The sequence below is a fragment of the Scomber scombrus genome, chromosome 3 (genome assembly GCF_963691925.1).
Source record: "Scomber scombrus chromosome 3, fScoSco1.1, whole genome shotgun sequence".
Classification (NCBI taxonomy): domain Eukaryota; kingdom Metazoa; phylum Chordata; class Actinopteri; order Scombriformes; family Scombridae; genus Scomber; species Scomber scombrus.
In genome coordinates, this window is record NC_084972.1 from 20,324,903 (window position 1) to 20,342,572 (window position 17,670).

The 17,670-nt window shown below is 37.9% G+C and overlaps 3 protein-coding genes across 4 annotated transcripts; 1 reads left to right on the forward strand and 2 right to left on the reverse strand.

Moving 5' to 3' along the window:
• Positions 1-1,341: 1,341 nt before the first annotated feature.
• On the reverse strand, positions 1,342-5,930 carry nprl2 (NPR2 like, GATOR1 complex subunit). Its single transcript, XM_062415732.1, has 11 exons — positions 5,609-5,930; positions 4,819-4,910; positions 4,502-4,670; positions 4,286-4,394; positions 3,465-3,601; positions 3,055-3,152; positions 2,758-2,794; positions 2,262-2,355; positions 2,005-2,122; positions 1,774-1,916; positions 1,342-1,694 (listed from the first exon to the last, which is right to left on the reverse strand). Exons 1-11 carry the CDS (start codon positions 5,693-5,695, stop codon positions 1,627-1,629), a joined length of 1,152 nt encoding a protein of 383 aa, XP_062271716.1. The 5' UTR covers positions 5,696-5,930; the 3' UTR covers positions 1,342-1,626.
• Positions 5,931-6,467: 537 nt separating this feature from the next.
• Positions 6,468-13,259, forward strand: hemk1 (HemK methyltransferase family member 1). Its single transcript, XM_062416104.1, has 11 exons — positions 6,468-6,691; positions 7,722-7,895; positions 7,991-8,082; positions 8,168-8,261; positions 8,350-8,478; positions 9,652-9,716; positions 9,861-9,910; positions 9,995-10,100; positions 11,759-11,854; positions 12,135-12,245; positions 12,478-13,259. Exons 1-11 carry the CDS (start codon positions 6,578-6,580, stop codon positions 12,524-12,526), a joined length of 1,080 nt encoding a protein of 359 aa, XP_062272088.1. The 5' UTR covers positions 6,468-6,577; the 3' UTR covers positions 12,527-13,259.
• On the reverse strand, positions 12,573-15,699 carry cish (cytokine inducible SH2-containing protein). 2 transcript variants are annotated; one of them, XM_062416105.1, is made up of 4 exons: positions 15,547-15,699; positions 15,137-15,224; positions 14,323-14,486; positions 12,573-14,148 (listed from the first exon to the last, which is right to left on the reverse strand). In XM_062416105.1, exons 2-4 carry the CDS (start codon positions 15,154-15,156, stop codon positions 13,652-13,654), a joined length of 681 nt encoding a protein of 226 aa, XP_062272089.1. In that variant the 5' UTR covers positions 15,157-15,224; positions 15,547-15,699; the 3' UTR covers positions 12,573-13,651. The 2 variants fall into 2 exon arrangements, with proteins under 2 accessions (XP_062272089.1, XP_062272090.1); XM_062416106.1 differs by lacking the exon at positions 15,137-15,224 and having other exon boundaries at positions 12,575-14,148.
• Between the last annotated feature and the right edge of the window lie 1,971 nt (positions 15,700-17,670).

A 17,670-nucleotide genomic window follows, 5' to 3' on the forward strand; every position in this document is an offset into this window, starting at 1 on the left:
GAGCTAAAACAACACGTCAAGCTATCCAGTAAACTTACTTAAATAAATAAATGTCACTATCACATCGGTGGAGCTATTTATGAAAACTCTCGTCCTGTGGTTGTCATGGTTACCGTACACAGAGCGCAGGCGCAGAGCTCTATGTCACCAGAGAGAGGCAGTAGATCCTCAGCTAAAACCTACAGTCTATGGCTAAAACAAACAAGGGTAAAACCATCATTAACTGTACATAAATTATTATTATTATTAGATACAATCAATGGGTAAAATAAACAAGTTAAACAACCAACTAAGGATGAAACGGTCTAAACTCTGCAATTTAGAGCACCAATACCACACAGTGACAGTTCCATCAAAGGTTACTGAACATATGAGTTTTGTTACTAGTAATTAGTAAAGTACTCATAGCAGAGGATGGCCTCTGTGAGTATAATACTATTACATATTATTATTACTGATGCAAATGCTAGCAGAACAATTAAGTTTAACTCAGTAAGTTGAGGTGAAGCTTATTTTCATACTTTTCACTTTAAATCAAACTAAGGTATATTATCACTCAACACCAATATTACTCTTGTACATAATGTCACTATAAGTACTATTTACAGTTTTTGCTTTTTCACTACTATTGTTTTTTTTGTTGCTTTGTAGTTAATATTTTACTGACACTCTTCTATTTTTACTGTCCACTTTGCTGGTGCAAAAATGTAAATTTCCCCATTGTGGGACTAATAAAGGAATATCTTACCTTATTTTAACTATTTGATACAGTTGCTAGATAAATGTAGTGGAGTAAAACATACAATATTTCTCTCTAACTTGTAGACATGAAATGGAAATACTTGCAAATGTACATAAATTACAATCCACCACTGAAAATGAATGCTTACAGTGTCTCACATTGGAGTTTCAAAGTTGTTTAAAACATTTTGACAATATAAAATATATTGTATCCACTTGTTCCAGTGCGTCAATCTTTTTTTTTTTTGTGCAAAATGACATAAATATAAAATTTTAGAAGTTGCACAGGATCAGTCCCTGTGATTCAGCCTGTTTTATTTTGCATTGCTGTACTCCATGAGATTTCCACAACAATTTTAAATAAAACTCTGAATTTGTGTATGGATAGACCTGAAAAAGAGTCTGTGGCACTGCAGAAGTTTAACAGAGTCTGTAGCTCTAATCTGGATTATTACATTGCGTATATAAAATAGGAATTCCCTGATGCCAGTACGTGGGTCATGTAACAGTAAATAGTTCAATCTGGGTAATTCCCACAGTGAAAGCAATAAAGATGACAATGACACTAACAATGAAACCACATGAATAGACATCTTTTGACACTGTGGTATAAACTCTTTTATTAATCACATATTTTCTTTTGTACAATATTAATAAATATTACCTTCCTCACTTGACTTAAACAGATGGGGATGGCGATTGTTGATTAAAAGGAAATACATTTTTTTTTTTAAAAACACTAACCTGACATAGAAATTACAAAATACTTTGAATGTTTTGCGCTAGTCCAAGAAAACTCCTCTTACTGAAGGCATCTTTGGTTGAGGCATCTTCATTTTACATTCAAACAACTCCCTGCACCACTCCGCATCAGTTCATGTGACATCACTTCCAGCACACAACAATGTTGGGATCATTTTCCAAACGTTCGTCCAGCTCCTGGTAACTGATCCCTGTAAAATGAACACACTGTAAGCAGACATGTTTGGTATAATTAAGTTATTAGCCAACGAGAGCCTTAAAAAAACCTGCCTGTTTTGCAGCAGATCTCATCATAACTATGACAACCGGTATAGAGTCGAGGCGGCCTGCTCCTCTCATCACGGATCACCTTCACCGGATACTTCTGCAGCCGTCGAATGAGAGACTTCATCAGTCCAAACTGGATCAGCCTCCTGAAACACACACGTGAACTATGTCCGTCCCTTATTTTGCAAGAATCATAAAGTGTTTTTAGGAACTGATAAAGTGAGCGATGCTGACCTCTCATCAACTCTTTGAAGCTGCTGCGAGTAGCGAGAACAAAGGTCACGGACTGTGGTTCCTGGACTCAGACCACAGTACAGCTGGAACACATCTCTCAAACTGGCCCGCTTCTGACCTGACAACGACAGAAAAAAACCCTGCACAATGAACGTCAATGAAAGGACAAACAACAGCTGTGTTTAACAATCATGACCCCTGCGATCGGATCACCCAAGACACATGTTGATGCCAGGTGTGAACAGGGCCTTATTTACCCTGCTTAGTGACGTAGCTGAGGCACTCTTCCTGAATGGACTTGTCATCTATGAGGCTCTGGACTTTGGGGGTGGTGCAGTACACATTAGAGTACTGGAAGGAGGTAAAAAGGCACAAGACAGACACGAAATTGAAGTTACACTCAAAGAGTTACAACAGATTATTGAGGCCACTGAAAAAAAGGTAATATTTCAAGAGTTTAATTCTCCAGTTCAGAAAACAGGAGAGAGCAGTCTGCAAGCTTTAATGTGATAAAGGGAATATGAAGATGACTTGAAGTTATCAGTTTCACCATTAAGTTTTTTCCTGAAATATTAAACATTTATCTTGTAGAATTACGAATGTATTCTCAAAATACTGGTACTTTTGTCTCATAATATTTTGACTTAATTCTCAAAATCACATATTTATCATTAATAATATCATTACACTATAGACGCACAATTGCAGTAGAAAGAATCTAATATCTTGTGCTGTGTGAGTTTAGTTTTGTACCTGGAATATTGACACCAAGGTCACAACACCGTAATACCTGTGAAGGAAAAAGTTGGAGTTAAATAAAAAAAAATGTTTTTCAAATAAAGTCTTACCACAAGTAAGTGCAACACACACCAGCTGCACCGTGAAACACTTCCTGAGCCAGGAAACAAATGCAATAAATAAGCACTTTTTCTGAAGAGCTGACGTGTATCAATGCTGGAAATAAAACTTTTGTACATGCATGAGAGTCTTTTTGACGTGATACAGATGCCACTTGTGCGTGTTGCCCGTTATTCTCTGAAATGTACTTACAGGAGATTCTGCACAGCGATACGAACAAGATTAAGCTCTACATCCGCTTCAGCAGAGATTTTCTGGATGTGTCTAAATCCATCAATATAGGGGAGGATCTGCAATTAAAATACAGAAGAACATTTCTGGCTTATACTGAGGACAAATGAGCTTCATCTGCACTATATGAAAGAATCCTGTTCACCACTACATATCACATATTACAGTACCACATTAATAAATGAATGGCACCTTCTCTCACACAAATGTTTCCTTTCCATCCATAAAATAATAAACATGATAGAGGTGTTCATGTCACTTTGTGCATAGCTGATAACAGGCTCTTAATCGTTATCTTACTCCTGGTGTTTCTTAGTATTTTGACACATTTCCATCGCTTGATATCAGACACATGGAGGTAAAACGTGTACCTGTTGAGTGGTGAGATCCCACTGAGATTTGATAAAGTGGTCTTTGCACTGGGTGAAGACAGGAACGTCGTATTCCTGGACAATCGGGGGATCCTTTCTCATCTGGATCAGCTTGAGGTGGATGGTGTTAGACTCATCTAAAAACAGACACAGAAAAGACAAAGAGAGTATGACTAGTTAAAAAAACAAAACATGGATCTAATAACTATTACTGTTGCCATACAAATTCCCAAGACATACAGTTCATTACTCAAAGCCACCACTGTATTTTATCTATAAAAGGTTTTAGACAAATCACAAGCAAATTAAAGCACTGGCACTAAAATGAATGTCAAAAACTATACAATTTGGCAAGTGATAAGCTTTTAACTGTTTATATTTGAGTTTGAATGCTGCCTTTAAAAAGCTAGAAAATTAACTAGTATAATTTAACCAGTTAACTAACCTTCCCATCTTTAAAATGCAACAGAACCATATTTGTGTTCATCAAAAATATGTTTTACAAATTTTAACGAGTTTTCTTTGACCACAGCACATACTTGACATAACTGCTTGCACAGTGGTGCTGCTGTGTCAAGGTTGTCCCTTTTGAGGGCAAACTGTCACCGAATTTCACTCTGGACCTTTTGGTCAGTGAGCATCATTTTCAACAAAACTAAGTGGAACAGAAAGAAGAAGAAAATGTTTTCTACTGGTCCAGAACTGTTTCCTGTAGCAGACACACATAATTCACATTTTGCCACCACATTCACTGAAGTCACAACAAACCAAAAAATGCCTGTTTGCTATGAATAAAACTGGAATATGAGATGAAATAATACCAATGGGTAAGGTGCAGGCTCCTGTGGCATTGAGCTCTTCTAACAAGGTCGACATAATGGGTAGAAGTTTTTGCTTGCTCTCCTCGTTGGATATGAATCCACTCTCCAGCTGCAACACAACAAAGAAAAATATTTAATATAATCTTACTGTAGGAAACAATACACATATAAAATGTGTGATAAGTACATGACAGCAGAATGCAACTTTCCCTCTACCTCCAGAGTCGTGAGATACCCAGACAGCTTCTTGACGATTGGCTCAAGGGCACATGTGTTGGTTTGGGCATCACAAACAAGGCCGAGGTTGAAGAGGAGGGCGTTTCGACTATACTTTTTATGTTCGATGCAAACGGGACACCCAATTAACTTCTTGCCCATCGCAGTGCTAAAGCAGTTATCAATGAATATAAAATAAATAAATAGGTTAGATGATATTAAGTTTCATATTGACAAGAAACATTTTACCAAAAAATGTAAACAAAGCACTGATTCCATGAAATAAAAGTCAATGAATCATATAAAGAATTACATACACTGTTATTAATTTGTTTTGCAGCTCTGGCTTGGTGATAATGTAAACCTGAACTGTGTCAAATAGCTCGCGTGAGATGTACTCCTCTGGGACCTGTCAGGAGAGGACAAGAGAGACGCCTTATGAAAAATACATCCTATAGGACAGTCAAAGAAGATTATGTGCCATACCACAAGAATATGTAGAACGATTAATATCTGTTTACCAGTAGTAAAATAATGTATTCCAATATTAATGTCTGCACACATGCCATCAAACCGAAGGACAACCCAGAACAAAATTTGCAACTACTTGTGTTTTTTAAGGTTACAATGCATTTTTCTGAGAGCGTGATAACCTCAAACACTTTTGGAGGTCAATTTAAGTTTAGATTAAATTGACTCAACAGTAAATACATGACTAAATAGTAAATTAACAGAGAAACTGAAATAACATCAAGTGTGACTGAACTGGTTACTGTCATGTACTTTGGTTAAAAAATAAAAAATAAAATGAAAAGTGAAGAAAAAGACCTTTAGGATCAGCATAACTAATACACCAAATATGTGGATAAAACCATTTAAATATACCAGAAACAGTGTCCCATAATCCTGACATGTCATATGTGTAGAAAAAAAGTGGATGTTATACTGGAGTCTCTGATTTAAGTTTCTGATACCAAATCATATGATTACTGCTTTACTATCATGATGAAGATAATAGTGGCAGTGACTATGGAGATTATTAATAAGACAATTATTTATTTTTATGCATTTAAAACACTGTGATGTTGGACTCATTTGCACACTTACCTGATAAGTTATTTTTGGTCCCAAAGTGGGATGAAACTCACTAAAAAATATGCACTCTATTCGAGTGGTCATGCCCATCATACACATTGAACCAAAGCGTTTCAGTTTACTGTGTTTCCTCTCTGTCTGTCCTAGATGCCAAAGCTAGCTGCTAGCTTGCAGCTTTAACGTTGAATGAAGAGCTGCTGAAGTCCTGTGAAACAATTCAGCATTTCAAACGTCTAAATAACATACAAGCAAACGTGCTACCAGCTCACTTTGTAAAAGTTATATCCGTCTAATTCAAAAAAACTAACAACTCTCCAATACTCGTCACATCCAAAAAACCTTACTAGGGAACAACAACATTGATGCGTTCAAAGGCTCCCCGTAAACTACTAATGCAAGTGACGGCTGTTGTAAACACTGTGTAAGTAGTGGAGACAGCGACTCATGTTAAAAATCCTTTTTAAGCCAAGTAAAACGAGAACAATCACTGTGTTACATGTTTTTATTAAGGTGTTTAAAGCTCTCCATCTCCAATCGCATCATACAGTGGAAAAGTATCCTCTTACTATTGTGAGATAGATACATGAGTTAGCGTGTATTTTCTCAGCTTTAATTACCATCCTCTCTCTTGATTTACATGCTGTCGGCTATCATAACGTAAAGTTATTTTAAAAGTAATTGTTAAAGTACTGAAATTAACACCTTTTTGTTTTTATGTTTTATTTTTTGTGTGAGTGCGTCACAATTGAATATTTTCGACCGTACCTAAAGGTAACACAACTCACTAAAGTCAGTGCTGCGCTGCGCAGTCTGCGACGCATACGGACGCGTTTCTCATCACTGCTGCACCGAGTGAAGAAACTATCACCAACAGGCTCGAATAACATACCAGGAAATGATGTTTAAATACACTGCGCGTTAAAAGTGACCTTTAAATCGTCTGTGTAGGTCAAAAAAGTACTGTGAGGATGCAGATGATGCATGTACACGCTGTGTTCAAAGAAACATGACGAGTGTCTGTTAAGAGAAACCATGTGGAGAAGATCGCTTCGTGCGGGCTACTCATGTTTTGGGTGCAGGAGTGTTGGGCCAAAGGTAACAGGTTCAACTGTTTCTTGTTCAGGTACAATACGATTATAGGATGCTAAACAGACAGTGGAGCGAACCTGCTTTACACTGACATATATGTTTACTAAAGAGTATTTAAGTAAGGACATAGAAGTATTAAATTATTAGTACTAGCAGGAGGTATATTTTATAATTTCAGCAGTTGGACCACGAAACTTACAAACTGGTGTACGTGTAAGTACAAGAGTAATACTTTATTTATTTACATTGCAAATTGCCTTACTACTTGCTCAGTGGCAGCATAGATTTTTGAATAAGAGCCAAGTTTAAGTTACACTCACTGGATCAAATCTGTGCTGAAGAAACACTAGAGATACCTGGATCACTGACTTCATCACCAAGGTTGAAACAAAAATAAAAATATAAATAAGCATGCACGTGAGAGAAAATAGGAAATATTATGTATTAATGCCAAATGTGGTGAAGTGATGTTACAAAATGTCAAAGTTATTTCTTAAAATTGTTTATTTTGATCAAGAGTATAAAAAACAAAACAAACAGGTACTAAAGTTACAATATAAAGTCCTTACATTTAAGGAGCTTTAAGCAGCAAAGTAACTCCCTTCAGAAGTGTATAAAAGAGTCCTCAAGTGATCATTGATTTACACAATATCAAGGTTTTTTTTTTACACACATGACATGGCATACCAAATATCATAAACACCTCTCTCCACCATGCAGTTCTGAATTGGATTGCATTCCAATGTGTATTTAATAAACTGGTGACTGTCGACATATCACTTGATCGTCCATTGGAAATGATCAAAGCTGACAAAACATTTTTGGTGGGATACATATCTTGAGTTTACATCAGTCAGTGGTGTCTGAGGTTTGGTTTAAAGTTCAGTTTTGACATTTGAATCTTCAGCTTTATTTAAGATGGTGGTTGGGATTTTCCCGAGGGGAAGTGCTGGTTAGGGAAATCAACAAATTAGACCGTTGTTGGGATGCATGATTGTTTTTAATTTGCGGTAATTAGAAACTCCAATGCTTTTAGGTAATCTGGGGCTTCCATGCAGTGCGTGCATGCAGTGCTCCAGCCTTCCCTGCAGGCAGGATCACAGCACTTCAGGCAGTGGACATATGGAAGCGACACTTTGAAGAGAAAGGTGTGACTGAGCCAGACCACTCAAGCCAGTACATCATCGCTCATCTGCTCGGAGCCAAAACTGTGAGACATTTGCCGAGCTCACTCTACATCACCTGACATAATGTCCTAAAACCCACATTCACATTTAAAAATATCTCTATCTGTTCATCTTTCAGATAGAAATTCTTGAACAAAAGAAGTTAACAGAGTTTCTCAGCCAAGAAAAAATAGAGCAGATGTGGAGGCTCTGCACTAGACGCCTCTCCAGGTATTGAGTTTCTTTCTTAACCTCCGTATAAGCATGTATTCAGGTGTTTTTAAAAAACTTTTAGTAATGAATGTGCTTGTTGTAGAATGCCTGTGCAGTATGTGATTGAAGAGTGGGACTTCAGAGATCTGACACTGAAGATGAGACCTCCTGTGTTCATACCAAGACCTGAAACAGAGGTTGGAAAAAAACAGGCCACACAAGCAAACATAGTACATTGAAACTCCAGTGATCACAGAGCAGTGTTTTCTCTCAACGTTGGTGCAGGAGTTGGTTGAACTCGTGCTGACTGATCTGCAGATGAAGCATGTGAATGGAGACGCCCAGCATACATGCCTGGAAGTGGGATGTGGCTCTGGTGCCATTTCTCTCAGTCTGCTGTATAGTCTACCTCAGGTGAGGTTCATGTTCACTGAAGGCAGTAGAATATTTTTTTTAGTGTATAGTGATAAGTAATGATTAGTTGATTAACAAAAAATAGACAAAAATGTATCCTTTACAATTCTAATAATGAAGTAATTGTTGCTCACAATATCAAGTATTGCAAAAAATGTTGCACGCTTGATGTGTAGCAACAAAATCTATAAACTCCTAACTTTCTCACTTACTGTTGGTATATTTTTTACAACTTCACAACATCACAACAGTGTCATATTCATTTACCGGCCACTTTGTTAACACCTGTGACATTGTCAGAAAGGTGATAAGTCTACTTTATGTTTATTATTGAGGTCGTAGTGGGTGGTAGTGGTGTGTTCCTAATATTTTGCCACCCTCATGTATGTTTATGGAGTGGACAAAATATTGACAGTGTCAACAAAAACTGAAAATGTATAAGCTTCATAAAAGTAGAATTTATGGCAGAGCTGTTGTTTTGGATTGCGTTAAATTGCACAGATGTACCTAATGAAGTGACCAGTGAGTGTATATTCATAGTTGTTGAGTAAATGAGCCAATTATACGACCACAAAAATTTGGTTAATTGGTGAATGAAACTCCTTAAGAAATCACACGTTACAATCTAGATAATTAGGTGTAGATGGCAAGTTTTCATTACTCTATCAAAAGCAGCATTACAAAGGAAATCTATATGGCACTATTGTGATGCTAGTTCATATTCTACCCAATGAAGCTTGCGTTATAGCTGAAACTATTAGTTGATTAATGGATTAGTTGATCATGGACATTTTTTCACAATTCTCAAACAGCAAATAACTGGGGGATTAATCTGTAATGAAAATAATTGGTAGCTGCATCTCTCAGTTATGTAGAGCCAAAAAGGTGTCAATGAATATATAAGCAGTAAGCAGGTCAGTGCAGTCCACTTACGGATCATGACTTGTATGTACTATGTATTGTACGTACATCTGCTTGTGCTAACCAAAATCTACTTTATAGTATCCTGTCATCATTTTAACAATGCCTGCTCTCCACCGATAACAGATTGTAAAATGATAAAAAATGTCTGAACTTTGTCGTGCAGACAAATTCAACAAAAAATGTTCCTGAAGTAGTTGTACCCAAACAGTAAACAGCGGGTGACTGCCATGTTGGTTTGTCTCTCTTTAGCTCTCAGCCACTGCCTTGGATCAAAGCCAGGATGCGGTGGATTTAACAAGAGAGAATGCTTTAAGGTAATTATCCCGTATCACATGAAAATAAGTTGTACATGTCCGTTACTTTTATCATTTGTAAGTTAAAGACTTAAAATGAATGCTTTTTTAAAAAAGGGGTGTACACAGTATTTCACAAATACTGATATGGATTTTCCTCTACAGGTTGGGACTTCAGGACAGATTACAGATTCATCACATAGATGTCATGAAAGGTGAAAGTGAAGCAGTGCAAATGCTGTCTTGTTGAGTAACACACCTAAACAGACTGTTGATGAAAATGTTTCGTGTGTTGTCAGATGCAGAAACTGTGATGAACCTCTGCAGCCCTGTTTCAGTTTTGGTCAGCAACCCTCCTTATCTGTTCTCAGAGGACATGGCTTCACTGGAACCTGACATTTTAAGGTGACTAAAACTGGTAATTGGCAATAATAATAAATCATCCTAATCATATTTACATTTACAAACAGTTTATAAACAGTGAATTAATGCTTTAAAACTCACTGTAACAAACTCTAAAGCAGTTGTAAGAACATTTTAGAAGTGTGTATTAAAATATTAAATGCAAAGCTTCTATAACTAATATAAGGTATAAACAGTTAATGAATCGTTGTATAACATCGCTGGGGTCATATTTAATGATATACTATTACACACAGGAACATGAAGCATTTATTATGTCATATAAATTAATCACAGGCAGGTTTAGATTACACATTCTGATAACATTATTGTTATATAATGTTATCAGGCATTCAGCTGTTTCTAAAGGTGCTTCATAAGATTATACGAAGTAATTGACATTAATAAACAATAAAAATGCCCTTATATCTGCATACAGTGGCATTATACAGCCATACAAAGACAGATAGTTTTAACAAAAAAGTTCAGAATAAAGGGTTTAAATGTTTTCAGGCTAAGGATGTAATTTATTTTTATTTTTACAACAAAAAAAATCACTGATATTGACTATGTAACACCTAAAAATTGCATGCTGCTCATAGAAAAAAGGCAATATGGTGTACCAGTACATACATAAAGTAACCCTGTAATAGAATCAGTACCCACTAGTTAAAAATACACTAAAAATACTCTTTTAAAATTCCTCCCTAACACCAGATTGTTAATTATATGTTATACCACACCCTCTGATATTAGGATATAAGTGGGCTGCTAGTGTACCTATAGTATAAATTCCCAGATTGCTACTCCCTTATGCCCTAACTTCATATCTTGCCTTGCCTTGCACATGCATGTATGTACAAATACGTACTGTACAGCTACACAGGTAGTACGAAACATTACACTGTAAATTGGAAAGAATTCTGCTATACTTTATGGGTCGTTATCTAAAGTGGCAAAATCGTTTCTTTCAGCTTTCCATCCCCCTTGTGTTAAAGGAAAATCAATGTAATAAAAAAAAAAATTATATTTAAAAGTAGTTTAATCACCCAAATCATGTACTCCACTGGAGTCAAGAGCTGAGATAGCACTTAATGCTACTCTGCAAATAGACTTAATTTTTTGATAACAAACCAAAATTAATAAACTTCAATTTAGGATTACAGCCAGGGGGGGGGGCTTTAATATTAACTGGGCTTGCTTCTCTTGCATTAGCTGTGACTGTTTTTTTAAAAGCTGTGTTTTGTTGTAACATGCTGTTTTCATTTAGATTATACAAAAAAAAATTACATGTTAAACATATCAACAAGTAAAATTACAGACTTGACTAAACGTTGACTATGTAGTTACTGCATTTAAACTTTGTAGGGAAGTATAGTGTGTTATAATGTGCAGTATTAACAGTATGAACTGTTCATATACTGCTTATAAATGCTAAACAGGGTTTACAATAAAGTAATTTCAGAATTCTTGACAAAAATGAAATTATATGTATTAGATGTTTCTTTCATAGTGACCAAAAGATCAATATCCGAAAATGTATTTAATTTCAATTTAGTTGCACCAGTGCATTAAGCATCTATATAATTGCATTTATTTTAAACATGTGAGATTAAATGGATGCATTTGATTGAAATATGGGTTTTGTCTGCTTCTCCCAGGTTTGAAGACCACACTGCTTTAGATGGAGGCAAAGATGGCTTGAAAGTAATCAAACAGATTTTGATGCTTGCTCCTCAAATTCTATCAAATTATGGGTAAGAAGCCCCACTGCCCTGCACAAGCGAGCACACACACAGACAAACATACCTGGGTTTAATTCCTAACAGCGGCGGCGGCTTGTCACAAGAACAGCATGTTCTGCAAAACACATGTATCGTGTTGCCTCTTTAATGAGTTAAGCTTTTTGAGAGACTTCCAGTGAATACAGTTCTAGACATGTGCCACTGCGCTCATCTCAATGCTAATTCTAATAATCCCGTCCTGATGATAATTACATTTTAATCAATTTTGTGTTCTTTTTCTTGTGAATAACAGTCGTGTTTACTTGGAGGTGGATCCCAGACACCCCCCGCTTATTCAGCGTTGGGTGGAGGCGAATGTAGAAGAGCTGCATTATGTAGAGACACGACACGACATCACCAGCAGGTCTGTCCAGACAACCTCTCTGCCTTTTTTTCCGTCAGCTCTGCAGCATTAAATCATTCTGCCATCATTTAACCTGCTGTGACTTCATGCTGAAGTGTAGTCAGTATTATAGGTCCATCACTGTCTATTTGATTTAAAGTAAAAAGCTGCACTGACAAAATCTTAACTTAATTTTAAAAAATTAAGCTCTGTGCTTCTTTCTGTGACACTGATTTGTTTTTTTGTTTCTTAGGCCACGATTCTGCATCCTTCAGAAAAAAGAAGTCAAACAAGGACCATAAGCTGGATCTGGATTGAGAAACTGAGATCCTATTACGTTGGCTTTAGTCCAGGTCACCATAGCCTCTGCTCCCCTACCCCCACTGAGCTGCCAAGCATGCATTTGCACTGATTTAATCACTCAAAATTCCCAATTTGTAGAAGCTCAAATGATTTTCATGTCACCGTTGCACTTTCAATCTGGTAACATTTGTGATTACATCCTGCGCCATAATAAATATGTGTGCGAGATGGCACAAAAGCAGCTCAAAGCTGAAGGTAATTACCAAGGCTTTTCTTAGAACCCTCCTTCTCAGAATCTCACCCTCCTCCCAGGAAGCATTCAGTAGTTCTGTGAATCCGCTGATGAATGGTCCTCCCCTTCGCTTGTCCACGCGCTGACTCAGATGCAAGCTGTATGCATTGTTGAGCAAAAACACACAATGTGGCCTTTACCTCCTCACACAATCTACGTCTCACACACTTAAAAGCTCAAAGGCCACAAAGTCTTTGTGTTTCAAAGGTGATTGAAGGCGAAAATATTTCGTAACAAGTGTCACAAGAGCGGTCATCATGTGTTGGATGATGACAGTATTTCTCTATGCCCAGTGAGTAATACTGGCATTTTGAGCAATACAAGAGAAAAGGATGAAAAGGACAGCAAGGTTAGATTGTTTACTTTAATAGAAAAAAATGTACACATGTAAAAGGTAGAAAAAATGCTTTACTGAGAAAAATAAAATGGCGCAAAAGATGTCTCAATGGAATCAGTGTACTTCTCAGGAACAGTATGTACATCCAGAACTGATGAGGGTAAAGCAAGACGTGGACAATTTCCACGTCTATCATGAAATAAGTGATTACAGTACTGAGGTTCGCTCACAAGTTGTCTTTTCAAGGGTGCTTCAACACCCAGTCCTTGACAGATTAAGTCTGGAACCAGACACGTCAGTATCAACTGAATTTGTACACATTTCGTCAGCAAAAACATGACCCTGTGTCCAGTATTTTTGTGACTAGCCTCCAACGTCTGGAGCAGCAATGTCATTTACAGGTACAAAGGACCCAATTTGACAGTTTTTTTTCCTTTAAGTATGCTTCAGCGTACTTAAGCAGACTCAGCCAGAGTGAGGGACTTCAGGGACTCCTCATACCTTGAAGGGATAGTCCTGTATGAAGCGCAGTAGAGGCCTCGGGAGTGGTAGCTGGTCAGGGCAGTCTGAGTGCCTGTTAATGACGAGACGTGTGAGGTGCTGTAACGAGGGGAGGCCCTGGGGCTTGTACACTGCCCGCTTCAGTTTCAATACCACAGACGTCTCCTGAATTGTCTGCAGAGAGGGTTTGGAAGGGGTCTCCTCCTCCACTTTACCCTCCTCTGCTTTCCTCTGTGGTCCCATGTAGTGCTGCACCAAGCTGGGCACGTTGGGGAAGGATGACAGGGTGGGCCTGGCTGGAGAGCTGGAGTCGAGCAGAAACTGGGCACCGCTGTACTGGATCCGTATACTTGTGGGACCACGCGCAGTCCTGACCGAGAGGGTCAGCATGTACAAAGGGTGGCTGCTGTCCCGTACCAAAAAAGCGCCTTCAGATGCCTCTTGAAGAGCAGCATGGGCCTGCGCAGCAGTTACAGCTCCCCAGTACCATCCTGCGCACACAAATTCCTAAATATTAGTCACTCGGAAGATTTCATTGTTTTTTTTCCACAGTCCTGTATGTTACTTGATGTTTATTTAGCAGTAAAGTCCAAAAACCAAATCTTTCACAGCAGAGGACTGAAATATGCCTGGAAAAGGCTTGTGCAAATATGAGCATACTGTACCTGAGTTTTCTAGATAGCAGAAGTTGCTGGCAATCGCTCGTAGGTCTTTTGTGGGGTCCCATAGTGGAGGGGTGCTTTGTAGGCAAGGGGTAGAAGGTACAGTCCCTGCCCGCATGCCCCGTGGGGCTTCAGTGGATGGAACAGCGGGCAGAAGAGCTCTAGGACTGGAAGTAGGATGGAAGATAAATATGATTTAAAAGAAAATAAATAGTCATTTGACTTTTCTACATTCGTTCATCAATTAAAATCATCAAACTATGATTTATAGTTCAGTGTCTATTGCTTCATTATTAACAATGAGAAAATAGAAAAGTATGTTAATAAGAAAGACACGTACACTGCAGTCAAATCACTGTCCAGTATTATCTTAACTAAAAGAAAATATGTGAATATTCAGTATTACTCATGATGTATTATTTATGATTTTGAATCATTTTTTAAAAATCTTATCTTGGTCTGTAATCCTGGTTTTATGACACATTTTGTGTCATCTGATTTATGTTGTTTGTTACTGCTGCGTATGTTGCCCAGGACACTCTTGAAAAACATTTAAAACCTTTCTTGGTTGAATAAAAATGAATACATATACTGTCTCATTACTACTGTTAGTGATAATACATTTGTAATTAATATAATTTGTATTTATTTATAATTAGTTACTGTAACAGGCCCGTAGACTCTTTGTTCTCCCTCTGAGAATATGGTTTACTTGCTTAACCTTAACAAAGAGTACTTATTTTACTAATAGATGTATTTGTTAAAATGTTCTGTACACAGACAACTAAAGAGAAAGGACAGAAACAAGTCTACTCACCCTGGTACACAAAGAATCATGCTATTTCTTGAATCTTCTGGACTAAAATCCAATCAGTATTTCTTCTTCCGAAAACAGCGAAAACCACCTAAGACCGAGTGTTTACAGAAAAACACTTGTACTAAAAACAAGCTTCAACATCGGGCTTTTTTTCCGGTATGAATAGTCCTATTATACGCGATATGAAGACACGAAGCGTCGCGTTTCCAAACAGTCTGGTCCTGCAGTTTTTATATAACACTGAATCTATAACCTCACTGTAAAGATGATTTAAAAACTGAATTAATTTCAAACATGAACTCTCTCTTTCTCTCTTGCTCTCTCTAGCAGCTCTTTGGAGTGTGTTGTCACTAGAATGGGATCCAAATGTGTGAAGGACAGAGTGTAAAGGCTTGGCTTTTAAAATTTACCGTTTCCTAGAAGTCTATTCTGAGAACTCTTCACGGCACCGGCGGCTCTGACGTCACACCAGCCGCACCAACTCCGGTTCCTGTTCCCAGTCCTGTTCTGTGACAGCGCGGGTACGGAGGGACGCTTTTTAGCAGGTGAAACTAGTTGTTTTTATGCTGACTTTTCGGGGTAGAAGCGCCCGATTGTCGTTATTTCTGTATTCCCGGGTGGTGTTTTTGTGTCCGCCCCCCCCCCCCCCCCGTTTCCACCCGGCGGCTTCTGCCTTCGCTGAACCGGCGCTCGCTCCCAGGAATCGCGCGGCAGCTTCTCCCTATCCGCTTTCCAGGAATAATGGCAGGGCTTGACTCCGCCCCGCCAGGCGGCCCTGACAGAGCCTTCATTCTGGGAATTCACCGCCTCAACATTAAAGATAATAGGAATGCACACAGGCAATTTCCAGTAATATAGATTTCCCCTCGATCCTGGTTCTCGGAGGTTTGTCGGAGTAATTAGGCACGCTCGAGAAAACAAGTTGTTATTGTTACAATAAACAAAAAAATGGGTTACTCTACTGTTAGGCCAGATAACATTTTGCTCACGTTTGACTCCACGTTTTCAAAGTGTTTTTTATTTTGGATTAAGGTTGATTTAGTAATCCGTGTGTTTGCTATAGTTTTTTCTTATGCTGGGAGAATATATGCATTTCTGCTCAGTTCTTCAACTCGTTTCATTTCTCCTGATATTCTAGGGAATCTATCTAGGAAATCCCTGCTTATCTGCCTGCCTTTGAGTTTTGCTTTGTAAATGTAAAGTCTTTATAAGTTACATGTATTATTATTATTATTATTAGGCTATTTATTATTATTGTCCTTCATGATAACTTATGAAAGTTACCAGAATTAAGGTTTTATCATTGCAATATTGATAATGGATTTTCACCACAATCTGAGGAACATCCTGTTCAAGACAAAAGTTTTCAAATCAAAGTTTATTCCAATAATAGTCTGAGCCTTCACACACATGCACACACGCACACACACACACGTGGTAGGTTGGAAACAAAGCAACATATGAAACTGTTTTATATTATAATCAGAGCCATGTCCACTAGAGCGTGCTGATACCGAATGGCTGAGTCTCAACTTTTTCCAAGAAATCCTGAAATGAGCTTTTTTCTAAGAAGTTTTGTGGACTTTATCTATCCCTTTTGGATGTGGTTGATCAATTATGTTGAATATTTAGGGAACAAAAAAGGACACCGCAGTCATCTTTGGAAAAGTATTAATCTTGCAGACTTCACACTATTACCAGTGACAGCTGGTGACGTGTTTTTATTGTGGGTGGACGCACATTACAAACAAGTCTTGTAGGAAACATTTGAATTTTTTGAACCTTAAATACTAAATGTGTATATATCTCACTCTGACCACATAGGTGTAGTATAGGTTCTGTTCAGGTGATGACAGGCAGCACAGCAACAGGTGTGTTCAAATGAACAGGACATCAGTATGAATCTGTAGTTGGTGGGGAACAAATGGTTCTTACTGTAATCCAACTTTGTCTAAACCCAGCATCAAACAGGCCTTAAGTGGTAAGATACTGTTTTTGTAAATATATGTAAAAGATATAATATAAAGAGTTTTTGACATTGTTTATTTTTCAGTGGATGCGCATCAAGAACATTCCTTCAGCCACTTATTTTAAGTTACTAATTAAGTTTGTTTTTTGGACAGTCACTATAAGTAATGTTAGTAATGCAGGAACTCAGAACTCAATGTACAGTAAGTGAAACTCAGAAACAAAAATAACACGTACCAGTTGGGTCTGTAGTTCCAGGGCTCTGCATGTACTCAGAACTAGAGTTACATCCAGGTAACTACTACTTCTATTTCGTACGTGCTCCGTCCCTCTAAAGTGCTTCCCTATACGTTATCACTGAAGGCAGAGGCCATGAGGGATGAGATGTATCCACAAAGGTGGAAGTGCAAGACTAAGCAGATATCCATTGACACCTCTGAACAGAGCCATCCAAGATGCAATACCCCTTGGTAGAGTGCAACCATGAGGCCCAACAAAGGGGAACAATCCACGGCCTCATAACCCTTGCGGACCACATCGCAAACCGAGTGAGCAAGCTACTGCAC

What these genes read in the sequence shown, in the direction of transcription:
- hemk1 (XM_062416104.1), top strand. Translation starts at nt 6,578, where the DNA reads ATGTACACGCTGTGTTCAAAGAAACATGACGAGTGTCTGTTAAGAGAA. An exon ending in ATCTGCTCGGAGCCAAAACT is followed by an intron (nt 7,896 to 7,990) that starts GTGAGACATTTG and finishes TTCATCTTTCAG; the next exon opens with ATAGAAATTCTTGAACAAAA. An exon ending in TGCTGTATAGTCTACCTCAG is followed by an intron (nt 8,479 to 9,651) that starts GTGAGGTTCATG and finishes GTCTCTCTTTAG; the next exon opens with CTCTCAGCCACTGCCTTGGA.
- nprl2 (XM_062415732.1), bottom strand. Translation starts at nt 5,695, where the DNA reads ATGTGTATGATGGGCATGACCACTCGAATAGAGTGCATATTTTTTAGT. An exon ending in GACCAAAAATAACTTATCAG is followed by an intron (nt 4,911 to 5,608) that starts GTAAGTGTGCAA and finishes CTCTCCTGACAG; the next exon opens with GTCCCAGAGGAGTACATCTC. An exon ending in ATCGCTGTGCAGAATCTCCT is followed by an intron (nt 2,795 to 3,054) that starts GTAAGTACATTT and finishes TTTCCTTCACAG; the next exon opens with GTATTACGGTGTTGTGACCT.
- cish (XM_062416105.1), bottom strand. Translation starts at nt 15,156, where the DNA reads ATGATTCTTTGTGTACCAGG. An exon ending in ATGATTCTTTGTGTACCAGG is followed by an intron (nt 14,487 to 15,136) that starts GTGAGTAGACTT and finishes TCCTACTTCCAG; the next exon opens with TCCTAGAGCTCTTCTGCCCG. An exon ending in CTGCTATCTAGAAAACTCAG is followed by an intron (nt 14,149 to 14,322) that starts GTACAGTATGCT and finishes TTGTGTGCGCAG; the next exon opens with GATGGTACTGGGGAGCTGTA.